The 13,070-nt window shown below is 46.3% G+C and overlaps 1 protein-coding gene across 2 annotated transcripts; it reads right to left on the bottom strand.

Annotated features, from left to right (window-relative positions):
• Window positions 1-291: 291 nt before the first annotated feature.
• Window positions 292-2,104, bottom strand: Pou4f2 (POU class 4 homeobox 2). Of its 2 annotated transcripts, XM_047567380.1 has the most exons (3): window positions 2,007-2,098; window positions 1,818-1,859; window positions 292-1,383 (listed from the first exon to the last, which is right to left on the bottom strand). In XM_047567380.1, exons 1-3 carry the CDS (start codon window positions 2,096-2,098, stop codon window positions 432-434), a joined length of 1,086 nt encoding a protein of 361 aa, XP_047423336.1. In that variant the 3' UTR covers window positions 292-431. The 2 variants fall into 2 exon arrangements, with proteins under 2 accessions (XP_047423336.1, XP_047423335.1); XM_047567379.1 differs by having other exon boundaries at window positions 292-1,373; window positions 1,814-2,104.
• Between the last annotated feature and the right edge of the window lie 10,966 nt (window positions 2,105-13,070).

Raw genomic sequence — 13,070 nt, 5'->3', positions numbered from 1 at the left:
TTTCTATTTCTGAAAAATACTGCAAAGTGTACTTTTAAACTTGAACAAGGGTGATGTCTGTAAGAATAAAAACAAATCTTACTTGCTTATTTTTGCGGACTTTTAAAAGGCTGTCTCTTCTGCCTTCCTGCAAACAGCCAGCTCCACACTTCCTCTGAAGAAGCCGAGGTGGGGTTAAAAGGGACAACTTTGCTACAACTTGACAAATCCCATCTTTTGTTTTTCTTTTCTTTGAGAAACCTTTTCACATTCTCTCTGGCTTGGGCTCAGATGCTCTTTCCTTCTTTCCCTCTTCGATCCTCGCTTTCTCTGGATTCACATTTACTGGAATTGTTTCTGGTCGCCAAAAGTGGAAAGAAAAGAGGCAGGAGAGAGAGAGGGAGAAAAAGGGGGACAAGAAGTGGGTCGTCCCTAGAATGGCCAAGGGTCTCCTAAATGCCGGCGGAATATTTCATTCTTTTCTGTTTCTGCCTCTGGTTGCAGAACCAGACGCGCACCACGTTTTTCTTAAGATCCAGCTTCTCCGCTATGGCGGCGATCTTCTCCGAGGAGGGTCGCGGCTGGATGGCAAAGTAGGCTTCAAGCGAGCGCTTCTCCGGCGCGGCTATGGACGTGCGCTTGCGCTTCTTCTCAGCGCCATTGAAGAGCTCAGGCTTGGTGAGCTTCTCGCGGTGGGACTTCTCCGCCTCCTCCAGCCATGCCTGCAGGATGGGTTTGAGCGCGATCATGTTGTTGTGTGACAGCGTGAGAGACTCGAACCTGCAGATGGTGCTCTGGCTAAGCGAGCCCACGCCGGGGATCTTGAGGTTGGCCAGCGCGGAACCGACATCTGCCTGGGTCACCCCCAGCTTGATACGTCGCTGCTTGAAGCGCTCGGCGAATGCCTCCAGGTCCCGCGGGTCGGCGTCCACGTCGCTCATGCATCCCATGTGCGAGGGGAGCCCGTGTGCATGAGCCATGCTGAGAGCTGCTTGGTGCATGGGGTTCATGGTGGCCATGTGCGGTGCGTGAGCCGGCGTGGACACCACCGCGCCGTCGGGGCCAGCCATGGCACCCAGGGCCAGCCCGGGACTCAGGTGCTCCAGCAGCTCACCCTCGAGCGCCTGGTGCGGCTGGTGGTGGTGGTGGTGGTGATGGTGGTGGTGGTGGTGCGTGCCGGCCAGTGCGGATGGGTGCGAGATGGGTACAGATGAAGAGGAAGCAGCCGATGTGCACGGGATGGTGTTCATGGTGTGGTAAGTGGCGTCCGGCTTGAAGGGGCTGTGGTGGGGCGGGTGGTGGTGGTGACTCTTGCTCTGGGAGACGATGTCCACAGCGGCCAGAGCCTCAGCACGGGCCAGCAGGCTCTCATCCAGCCCGCCGAATATATTGCTCTGCAATTGCAAGTAGAAGGCACACATTACGCTCAGTAGGGAATTATGCACACTCTCTCCGGAAGCCCCGGCCCAGTGCTCTACACTGCCACCGCGCCTACAACATTCCCAGAACGTTAAAATAGTAATAATGATAATAATCCTGAAAACAGGAGTTGAGCATAAGAGGCAAGCCACCGAGAGAAGCCAAGAGTGCAGGAGGAGGAGGAGGAGGAAAGTGAGCCTGCAGACACAACACAACACAACTCGCGCACAGGCAACATCCCAGGTCATAAAAATTAATATGAAAGACAAGACCCGCTGAATACTTAAGAGAGAGAGGGGGGAAAATTGGTTGGAGGTGTGGGGTGATTTGCTGTGCAGACATGAAAAAAACATCAAGCAGATAAAGGGGGCTGTCAAAATATGCCTTTAAGCGGTGATTATGCAGAAATACGCACCGGTGGGGTTGGAAGACAAGCTCTCCGCATCGCCTCCGAGCCCCCGCTGCCGCCGCCGCCGCCGCTGCTGCCACTGGTACTGGAGCTGCTGCTCCGGCCTCCGCCACCGCCTCCGCCGCCACCTCCACCGCCAGCATTGCTGGAGCTGCTGGGAGAGCTGGCTGAGGGCGCCGCGGGCGCCGAGGAGCCGGGCGAGGCGCTGTGCAGTGCAGAGTACTTGGGTTCCACGTGCAGGCTGCCGCCGTGCGGCATGCTGAACGCCTGCTTGCTGTTTAGGGACATCATCATCATCTTCCCGCCCGCCGGGGCGCTAGTCGGTATAGCACTCTTTGGCCCCAGCTGCCGGGACCTTCCAGAGAAGTGTTCGGTCGAAGCGAGAGCCGGGAAGGGCAGTGCAAACTTGTGCTCAGCCAACCACCGCCTCCCGGTTCTGAACGCCTAGTCACCCGCTACGGGCTCCGCTCCTCCACTGCCTCCACCGCCAGGCTGAGCGAATGCTGGGCTCGGGGTGGCGCTGGCTACAGACCTCAACGTCCAAAACTGCCCCGGCTCCTCGAGGCCGCAGAGTTATACTCCCCTCTCCCCGCGCCTGCCCCCGCGCCCCCTCCCTCCCTCCCTCCCCCGCGCCTCCTCCCTCCCCTACCGGGAAGCGCCCGCTCCTGCTTGGTTTCTAGCGTCGCCCTTTTCCCTCTTTGCTCCCCCCAGGTTCAGGTCCTTTCTGTTCTCCCAGCACCCGCCTCCCGCTCCCCTACCGCGTCCACCACCTTCCCAGCCCCCGCAAGAGCTCTGATGTCGCCGCCCCTTCGCGGCGCCGGGCGGTTCCTACTTACGTTGGCGCCCCTACTGAACCCCACCCAACCCGCCAGGTCCTGTGCTTCAGTCACCAGGCAGTGCCTACCTAAGGGCCGGCATCCAACCCCTTCCGCTTCTTCTACGGGCTCTGAACCTCTCTGGGAAAAGAAACTCCCAAATAAAGTTGCAGCCCAAACCAGCCTCAGTGGGTTCTTCCCTGGACTACTCGGTGCGCCTCTTACCTGGCTGCCTCCTCCCCTGCCTCCTGCTTACCATTAAGTTCCAGGCCTCCGCCCCCACTCGGCCCGCCCCTCTGGTGAGCTCAAGTGACCCTGATCCCCCACTCCCGGTCACTGCTGAGGACTTTAACGCTGCCGCCAGCCCGGCTCCTCCGCGCTTCCCGGAGCTCCCGCCTTGATGCGTGAGGAGGTCGGCGCTCGGCTTCGCGCCCCCTTGGCCAGCGGGTGCCTGGTGCAGAAAAGACATGGGTCGGCGGGGCTGCAGGGCTTTCTCTCACTCGATTTCTCGCATCTCTCAGCGGATTGGGCAGCCGCAGAGCCTGCTCGGGTCGTCTGTGCGCATGCGACTTCCCCCCGCCCCCCGCATCTACCACCCCCCCGCGACACCACACACACACACACACACACACACACACACACGCACGCACATTCCCTCTTGCCTCCCCCTTTCTCTTTCTCCTCCTCTTCCCTGTATTCAATACACTGTGAGATGGGTCTTGGGAGGATCCACTGGCAAACCCTGCCTCTGGATTTATTATTCTTCATTAGCTACAATCAAAGGAAGAAGGGGCAACTGACAGAGGAAGAGGAGGACCAGAAATTACAGAGCGCATGTGCTGCCGAATACCACCCTCCACAACATACACACACCCTCGGGGGCTGGCACAAGCCCCACTTATCTTCATTTCCACTGTCGCTCCGCGCCTGGAGAGAATATTTTTAGCCGACACTTTTCCCGCACTTTTGTCCAGGTCCAGACCACTTTTCCTGGAAATGGACACACATTCTTAGTTCCAATTGCAAAAGTAGGTGATAAACCCCCGCACCACCACCACCACACACACACACACACACACACACACACACAAACACAAACATAACACATGCACAAACACTTCCTCTCCTTCACGCTCCTATCCCCTTTCTACTTTCTCCGGTGTTGGGAGCTGCTGTCGCCTCCCCAGAACTCGAAAGGCACGGGGTGCAAGCAAGGGTGAGAAGGCCCTGCGACCCCCGGACGCAGGAACCCGCGGGTGGCCCAACCCGGACAGGGTTGACCGGGAGCAGGTGCAGGCCCTAGGCGCCTGGGGAAGACGAGCAGGTGCGAGAGCAGGCGGCAGGCCTGAGAGGCGCTGGCGCGCGCTAGGACAAAAACAAAGTGGAAAAGAGCGTGGAAAGTGGGAACCCTCGGGTGGTCAGCACACGGAAGCCCCGCGGTGGAAGCGGCGAATCGGGAGGTGTCTGTCGGTTCCTAACCTCAGCTGAGCGGGATGAGTTCAAGTTGGGAGAGCTGTCCTGGGGAGTAACCAGAAGTGCTGCGAAGTCGACAGCAAGAGCGCGCGGCGGGCTCTGTCCATGGTCCTTAAATCCCTTTAGCTTTCCTTCGCCACTCTCGGGCTTGTCTTTCCCTGTCCCTGTGTGGAGGAGAATAATAAATAATAGCCAAAGGGGATTCCTACAAGCAGTGATCCTGAGTGTGAGCCTTCAGAAGCCTGGGTACCGGACTGGGAGAGGGGGGTGTTGACATGAATGAACGTGACTTGTGCCGGACGGTTCAAGTAAGTGCTTAGGTGTTTAATTTCTACCTCAACGGCCAGGATAATTTTCAAGGAAATAAAAAAAAAAAAATAACATTGTACAGCTCTCACTGTCTAAAGCTTCGCAAAATGAAATAAATCAAAGTTAAAAGCTTGAGTATCATTTAATTATAGTGCGAATAGCGCTTTGAAAGAAGTAGAACAACATCTCTAAACAAATTATGACTGGGCCAGGAAGGAATTATTAGATTGAAATTTCATTTAGACTCGGGAGACACCGCGCTTCACTGTGTAATCTGCTGTGCCTCATCTGATTTGTATGCTTAATTCGGCTTGACGAATTTATTAGTTTTCATAATAGTGAAAAAATTGAGCAGCACTATGGGCTAATGCATTGTGTATACTATAAATTGTATGTCATCGTGCAGAGGCTGAAGTCTATAGAAATCTTTTATTAATGTTGGTATAGGAGGGAGAATTTTCGTGCAAGCCTTAGAGAGGTTCATGCCAACTCCACTGCCGCTGCGTCTCACTGGTCCATTAACATATAGTCATACTAATTAGACCACTTCATCAGTGATATAATTTCAAACTTCAAATTATGTTCTAATTAACAAGCGTTGTCCAATTTGCTTAATCTTCAAAAGACTTTGGATGGTCTAATTAGTATAAACTGTTGAGCATCTCAAAAGCCTAATAAAAAGTCATAAAAATATTTTGGGTGTGTTTCCTATCAGTACTGTGTAAGGGTCAAAAGACCAAAGTGAGGGTAAATAAAGTAAATAACAGGAAAACAAATGTCTTCATCTACCATTTCCCCCAGATTATTATAGTAAGTGAATCACAGGAGAAACTTTTGGGTATTACAATTCCTAAATAGGGTGTTTATGTGTTTAAATAAAAGCACAAGAATATCAAGGAGAAAAACCACAGGGGGAAGAAATTCTTCTCTTTCATTAGGTGCCTAATTAGATGTAAAGTATAAAGCAACCCTGAGGAGTTTCCCAAGTATTATTGTGGCAACAGTCTGCTGAACTTGAATTGCAAAATCAAATATTTGGGGTGTTTTGAACCTCTCCTTGTCCCCTCCTCCTTCATTGAGCTTAATTACTTGCAATAGTTGTTTTAATGTATGTTGTCACCTGGGAGTATTGAGAAATGCATATCGTTAATATGAATTAATCTTGATTTTAATAGCAACTGACAACTGATCTCCAAAATGCTAAACACTTGTCACCACTTCGTATGGTAAATAAGGTAGTATAATAAATTCATGAAATAGAGAGGGCACTCTTGAAATGACCAGACAAACTTTGTTTGATATGGAATTAATTGATTAAAACTATTTTAAGCAAGAAAACTCCCAAGAGAATATTTTCCTGAGGATTAAAACCCATATGTCATTAAATTAACCTTAATACCACTTTTTTCATCTCTCAGATACTTCTTAATAATATCTCTAATTCCAGACAGGAAGAAAGGAAACACTTGTTTTCTAATTCTGAAATGGAGGTAAATTAATATGTGATTGTACAGCAATTCAAGAGTTTGTTTACCTGTATTTCCTTCCTGCTAGAAAACACATACATTTTTAAAAAGTCAAGTCAGAGCTAGACTTCTTTTCCTACTCAGAGTGAAAAATGAACAACAGTGATTGTGTTGCATTAGAGGGAGAAACGCAATTCTTCCTTCATCACCACGACTTGCAATCTTGCAATATCTCCCTTCAGAAGTGTCCAGAATACCAACGCCTGTGCGGTGATATCAATAAAACACATTTCGGTTTTGCCCACAGGCATTGCTGCAAAGTGGTCCAGCGAATGTGGAAGAACTCCAGCCCCCTAGTTAGCAGGGGCCATCTAAACAAGTGGAAAGTTGGCAATAAACCCAAGGGGTGGAAGCAAATGGACCTAGATTAGAAACCTGCTTCCTAAAACCTCAACCTACTCTTGGATGCTCAAGCTCCTATCCGCACTTGTGTCTCCGCACACCTACAGACTTACCTAAGTAAACGGAAAACCGAGAAGTGGTTTTTAGAAAGCACAGGGATGGTAAATGCATCAACTGTTTTGTTACAGGAGCATCTTCACCAAGCCTCTTTGTTTGACAATAGCTTCAGTCCCAACCGCTGGCAGATGCGGACAGATGTGAACCGCCTCCCTCCTGTCGAGGAGGAATCCACCAGGGCTTCCCAGAAGCCGGGTTGAGGAGTAGGCTGCCCCCCACCCGGAAATCGACCCGCGCCCACGCCAACTCGAGGGGAGAAATCACTGTCTCCTTCTTGTTTCTGGGTCCTAATTTACTATTAAAATTTTAAGCAGTGCATTCATATTTTACTGGACCTAATGTGTTTTATTAAAATTTAATCTATTAAGGGCAATGTGATTTCTTTGTATTTCAAACAGAATTGAATTGGACTAAAAGAAAGATTTCTCAAAAGACAGATCTGGCTCTATTGTGCACCATTTTGCTCTTGAGGAGACAGGGGTTGTTGGAGGAAAAAGAGAAAGAACCCATTCCCTCATCCCATATTCGGTGTTATAAGGATTTTAAGATCAGTCAACCTGCTTCATATTCTGAATAGATGAGCGTCCTAAGCTCCCTTTCTGGACTCTTGACTTGAAACAGATGAGGGGGGAGTGGTAGATTAAACTCAGCAGACAGGGCTATTGCAGGGAGCGAGAGCATTATCCCTGAAACCCAGACTTCTGGGGCTGCCCAGGACCTGGCAACAGAGTGAAGTGCCGGGAAGGAGGGTGCTCCAGGCCTTCAGTGTTGAGATAGGGGTCTCTGTTTAAGAAGTGATTGGTGTGTTTTGTTCAAATGTCTTTCCGCTTCTGAGGATGTCCACCACTATCCTTGTGTTTGTGCCTTTCCTTCTTCACTGGCTCCCTATGAACACTAAGTCCCCTTTGCCTAGAGGTTAGAAGGAGCCCCTATTTTGCTCAAAGACGCCAAGCACCTCTGCAGCCTCCTCTCTCTGCCTTCCTTGCTAAGTCTTACTTACAGCCTCCCAATACAAGAAGAAAGCTCCAGAAATCTCCACATCCAGCGGTTCCCAAGCCCTACTGGAGGGAAATTCGAGCTCACAATTTCCCTCCCATTAAAGCTAGGCAGAGCTCAGAAGGAAGGACGGCCACTAGCTCTCCAGAGGGCTCATCCAGAGGGTTGGGAGAGACCTGGACCTGGGCTAGGGGCCTGCAGTAACCAAACAAGCCACTTAGGGCTCTGTCTAGGTCGAAAGAGGCTAAGCAAGGACAAGGAATGAAGAGAGGCACCTAGAAAGGAAAGCAAGGACTCCCTCCCTCTTTTCCCAGTGGAGAGAGGAGAGCAGAGCTCAGTTTCAAGGAAGCAGACCTGGAGGCAGGGAATGCGTGGAATGCGTCAGGCTGGCAGCCCCAGGACAGCTGGATGCCTCTGAGGCTCCTTAGGCACCCTCAGGAATCCACCAGGTAGGTTTGCTGAGGTTGAGCGTGGCCAGGAACTCCCACGTGGGGACAGTTGATTGAAGGTACCAAACACTCAAATTTGCCTTAAGGGACGACTCAAGTCAACGGTATCCAAGTCCAAACTCTCCAGGGGGCAGGGACGCAAATTCACACATTTTCACAAGGGCTCTCTCTCTCTCTCTCTCTCTCTCTCTCTCTCTCTCTCTCTCTCTCTCTCTCTCTCTCTCTCTCTCTCTCTCTCTCTCTCTCTCTCTCTCTCTCTCTCCCCCTCTCCCTCTCTCTCCCCTCTCCCCCCCCCACACACACACACACCACGCACGCACAAAGACGCACACGTGTCGACCCTCAGGAACACTTGCTCAGACCCGCATACTTGGCTTCTCTCCTCCTCTTTGCGTGCGCCGCTCGGGTGAGGGGCAGACCTTGGTCTTCTGTCCACCAGCTCTGTTTGCTTGTCCCGACGCAACTGTTATTTTTCGTAGCAGTGAATTTCCTTGGTCCACGTATTTACCTCTTCTCAAAGTTAAGTCCAGTCACGAAATCAAACTTAAAGCATTGGAACAATCAATGAAGACTTTTGCAATCCTTGGCGCCTTGCGCTTCCTGGAACTAAAATAAATGTAAGAAATCGAAACTTAATTACTTGAAAGAAATCCAGAAATCCCTCTGCATAATTTATCCAGTCATTTTTAGTAGCTTTTGTGTTCGGTGGAGTGTATGTTAACTCTATACTTTTTCGCTATGGACCGGCTACCATCGGATCCGGGTTCCCTTAGTGGGCTCCTTGAAGTTCCTGTCCTGTACCTCAGGCGGGAATTTTGTCCTGTACTAGGCTCCGGCCTCCTGTCACTCCTCACAGTTGATCAAGTAACATTCCTTTTCAGACAGGAATCCCTGGGGCTGAGTGTTGTGTGTAATTAATAAATGTAAAAATTCATACATCCTCTCCTCTTTTTATTCACTAAGACTGCTATTTGGATTTGTATGTGTTGCTCAATACTAGCTCTGAAACCAGGTCTCTTAGTAAATAAATAAAAGCCAGGACAATTTCTCTAAGGGCATAGTGCATTATCAGAAAGTGCCATACTGGTGGCACTTTCCCACTGGTGATGGGAAAATTAATTGAAGGATGGACTTTGTCCTTCTCTCCAGGTAAGTTCTTTTTTTCTTTTTTCCTTTTTTTAAACTTCTTCCTTGAGTGTCATTGTCTTCCTAATGACTAAGTACTTACTATTTGCTCTTCCTAAACCAGTCTTCAAGGTACTTAACTAGACCATGAACCCTGGACACTAGTTTCTTCCTCTGATATCTGCTCCTTTCAAACTCACTCATTTCTCCTCTCCTTTAGTTTCTAATTAACTAATCTTAAAATGCATAAAGTGTTCAAAGTTCTCTCATCTGGGGGCACCAGATAAAATAGTTGCTCTTGTCTTCAGTCTAAAGATCAAGTAACTTTTGTACATACTGTGACTCTGAGGTTAGGTACCACTGGGAATTGGCAATCTGCTGATAGCTAATGCTATGGTCACTAGATTTCTGTCACCAAACAGCACCTGATCTTGTTAACATGGAGAGAGGGACTCCATAGAGACAAGCTTTTTTATAGACACCTCATAGAAATCTGAAGTAATGTTATGAAAGAATGAAAAATACATTGGGGAACAGCTTGGAAACTGAAGTACATTTTGATTTAACTTACATTAACAGAAATGTAATGTAAAAGTGAAAGGATCTAACAAAACCATTAATAATTAAAAAATAATTACAGATAGTCTATCCTTACTATTCATAACCACTCAACACTTTAGACAAAGAAAACGGAATACTCTTAATGGGAATGAGATGTGAGCAGACTGCTAATGAGTTAACCAAGGACTGTGCATTTGTCAAAGGAGACGACTTTTCTTCCTTTCCCCCACCTGCATATTTTTATTTCTTCAGAGTTAGCTGGGACCTTCATCTTGCATCAACATATACACTGAGTATCAGAGTTTATACCAGAAAAATCTCTTGAGCAATAACAATAAAGACCTTATCAAGTTCTGAGGATCAGTGGCACCAGATGGCTTGTCTATTAACCATCCTCACTGACAAATATTTATAGGTTCCTATAACAAAATACATGACTCTACAACAGATTTTGGTCAGAAGATTCCATCCCACAAGGATTTCCCAAAAGCAAGCAGTTTGTTCCTTGTGCCTATTTGTGATTTTTTTTCTTTAAAGGATTAACCATCCTTTAAGGATTCATTATCAATCTTTTTCTAGCCCTCACCGAAAGAGTAGTGCCCTAGTATTTTTTTTTAATTGTGTGAATGTATTTTTGTGTTACCTAAGTTGTATTTATTCCATGTTCAGTATGTATTTTTCAACATCCAAAGATTTTAAAGCAGTATCTTCTAGATAATCATGCAGTAAACCTTTAATCATGCACTAGACCTTTAAAAAAGAATGTTGGGAAGAAGATATTTTCACTGCATATTCTCCTTTATTTTGTTTGAGCAACACAGGGGACTGCCCCAGAGTGCTCTGTTGACATTGGAGGCACTGGGAGGAAGTCAAAGGAGCCTGGGGAGAGCAAACTTCACTGCCTCTTTTCAGAGATAAAGGGAAATCTTACAAAAGAAGAGATTTGCAGACATACAACTGGAGTTCAATGAAGTCATGGTTGAGGCATCTGCTGGGAAGTCACCAGGAAGTGGGGACTTACAGCCCATGTCAAATCTCATGCATCTGAAGAATCTGAAGCCTCCTTCCTTCCTTCCCCATCCCCAGATGAATTAGAAACAAAACAGCTTGTGTTTTGTAGGAAACAGAAAAACCTAAGGAGAAATGCTAATAGGTTGACTGTGAAGATTATGAATACTTCTTAACTATATAAATATGAATTGAGTACTTGAAACATGTTAAATACCTTGTAGGCATACACTCTCACTTTTTTTAATTGCATCAGAAGAACATTAAAACAACAATGACAATTCACCTTTAAACATTTATCCTTTCTAGAAATTGTATATATGGTCCATGACTGACCTGTAAATCTCACAGATACAAAAGTGTGTGAATCACACATAGAATTACATTATTTGTACCCAAATATGTGTCAATATTTACCTCTTCCTTTCTCTCTTTGATATGCATATATGGATCTCCAAGATAAAGTTCAGTTGATTTGTGCTCTGGTAGATGCTGTAACTTTGCACCTTGATTAGTTTTTCCTGATAGGTATATGAACTGTCAACTGGCCCAAGCATCATGATGAACATGTACTTTAAATCATTAAGAATACTCTTCCTCAAAGCACAAATACTGTATGTTTTGTGATGTCATGTGCTAATGCACCCCTTCTTTGGCTTTCAAGGCCAAAGTCTGCATTATCAACATTATACTCATCTGACATATTTATATCCTCATATTTCATTGATTTCTGCTGACTGCCTTTAACTACATGTTTAGTTTAGATCATGCAATTGGTTATTTCTGTGCAAGACACCTTGATCTATTTGCTCCATTACCTTCCACATCAAATTACCCACTTTCTCCCATTTTGTCCACAGACCATTGATTTCACTGGAGAGGATAAGAACAATAAGCTAGTTTCTTCTTGAATTGTAATTTGCAATATATTTGTGCTAATCATCTGTAACAGCTATGGTAACTCCATGCTCAACATCCTCTCCAATCTCCTTCTGGTGTGACTTCCTGTAGTGCAGAATCTGTGAAGCTAAAAATTACATTTCCCAGATGCTTAGAGCTCAGATACTGGCTGGGACCAAGAGGCAGAAGTGTGGGTCATTTATTCTCAGTTGGTGAGAATCTAGGAGGAGCAGCACTTTTTCAGAGCCAACAGTTCTGTGATGGCAAGAGGGTACATTACTGTGGTCTGTGGTTTCCCGATGCCATCCTTTCTCCCTTCATTCCTGATTGCACTGGAGCTCACAGTTTTCCTGACGAGCTAGATCTTCAGCGTGCTTCTGGAAATCACTCCTGGAAGTTTAGCCTAGAGTTTGCTTCTTCAACCTTTCCAAAGATTTGTAGGCACCCTGTATTCAGTCTGACCCTGCTTAAAATAGATAAAAGTGGGTTCTGTTCCTCACAGCTAAACCCTGACTGAAATTCCAGCCTTAACATTATTTTCTCTACTGCTCAGTGTCCTTTTTACTCATTTTTAGTTAACTGTCCTTCTCATTCCCTGCAGAATCCATTGGAAACATTTTCCATTTCCACCATCATGGCTTTGAGCATATAACTTTACAATTCACCAATAGTACACTGCAATATGTTCCCATAAGTGTTCTGCTGCCACCTAACCATATTTTCTATGCTTTTGCTCAAGATTCTCTCTGGTAAGTATTAATCTCCAGGTTAATCTTTCCATGTGCTCATGAATTCTTACCCTCTTTCCAATTTCAAAAACTTCATCTCTCAATTTACTCCTTTCCATTCTACCTCTTCTTACCCCACAAATATATTCACTACCAATTAGCCACAGAATTTAAATAAAGCAAGAACTTTCTGTTTCACTTACTTCACTTCAATGTCTCTCCTCTTCACCATCAAATTTTGGAAATGGTAGTTATACTTACTGCTTCCATTTTCTTACCTCTCAACCATTTCTTAACTTCTGCCAAGATTATTTCAATCCTTAAATGTACACTGAAGGTGTTCCCTCTTAGGATATTGATTGACCTTTTAAATCATAAGTTCTGTGTTGCTTTTTTCAAAAGCAGGAGCTTCAAACTTGGAATGTTGTGCTGACTCTGTCAGTTCTTAACTCTAATTCTCATCTTGCCTTTCTAAAAGATATGGTTAATAATCACATGTTCTTCCCCAGGTTATTGAGTGGATTAAATGCTATACTGTAGGTAAAGGGCTTAGTGTGTTTTCTTGTATGTAATGAGCACTTAGTAAATGTTAAATGATGATACAACAATATTGACAACAACCTCTGTAGATTGTAAGGGTTGGCACTTCTCTCACTCTTAAAATGGATTGTACAATCTGTAAAGGCAGGACATGGCGGCCTTAGCAGAGTCATCTTTAAGTCATGTTTGATCTTTTCTTGGTTTTCCTTCCCACCCTCTCTTGTCTATCAAACAAGACCAGCTTCCCAACAACCTATCTTCTCGGGCTATTATATTTAAAAACGTGGGATTTACACCATTTATTCATTAATTCAAAGACCCATTCAGAGAAGTAGAGGACTAATTGTTATTGGTTAAATGCTTTATTTTGCTCA

The sequence above is a fragment of the Sciurus carolinensis genome, chromosome 10 (assembly GCF_902686445.1).
Source record: "Sciurus carolinensis chromosome 10, mSciCar1.2, whole genome shotgun sequence".
Classification (NCBI taxonomy): Eukaryota; Metazoa; Chordata; class Mammalia; order Rodentia; family Sciuridae; genus Sciurus; species Sciurus carolinensis.
The sequence above is the reverse complement of the archived record's forward strand: the minus strand, read 5'-3'. Positions and strand labels throughout refer to the sequence as shown.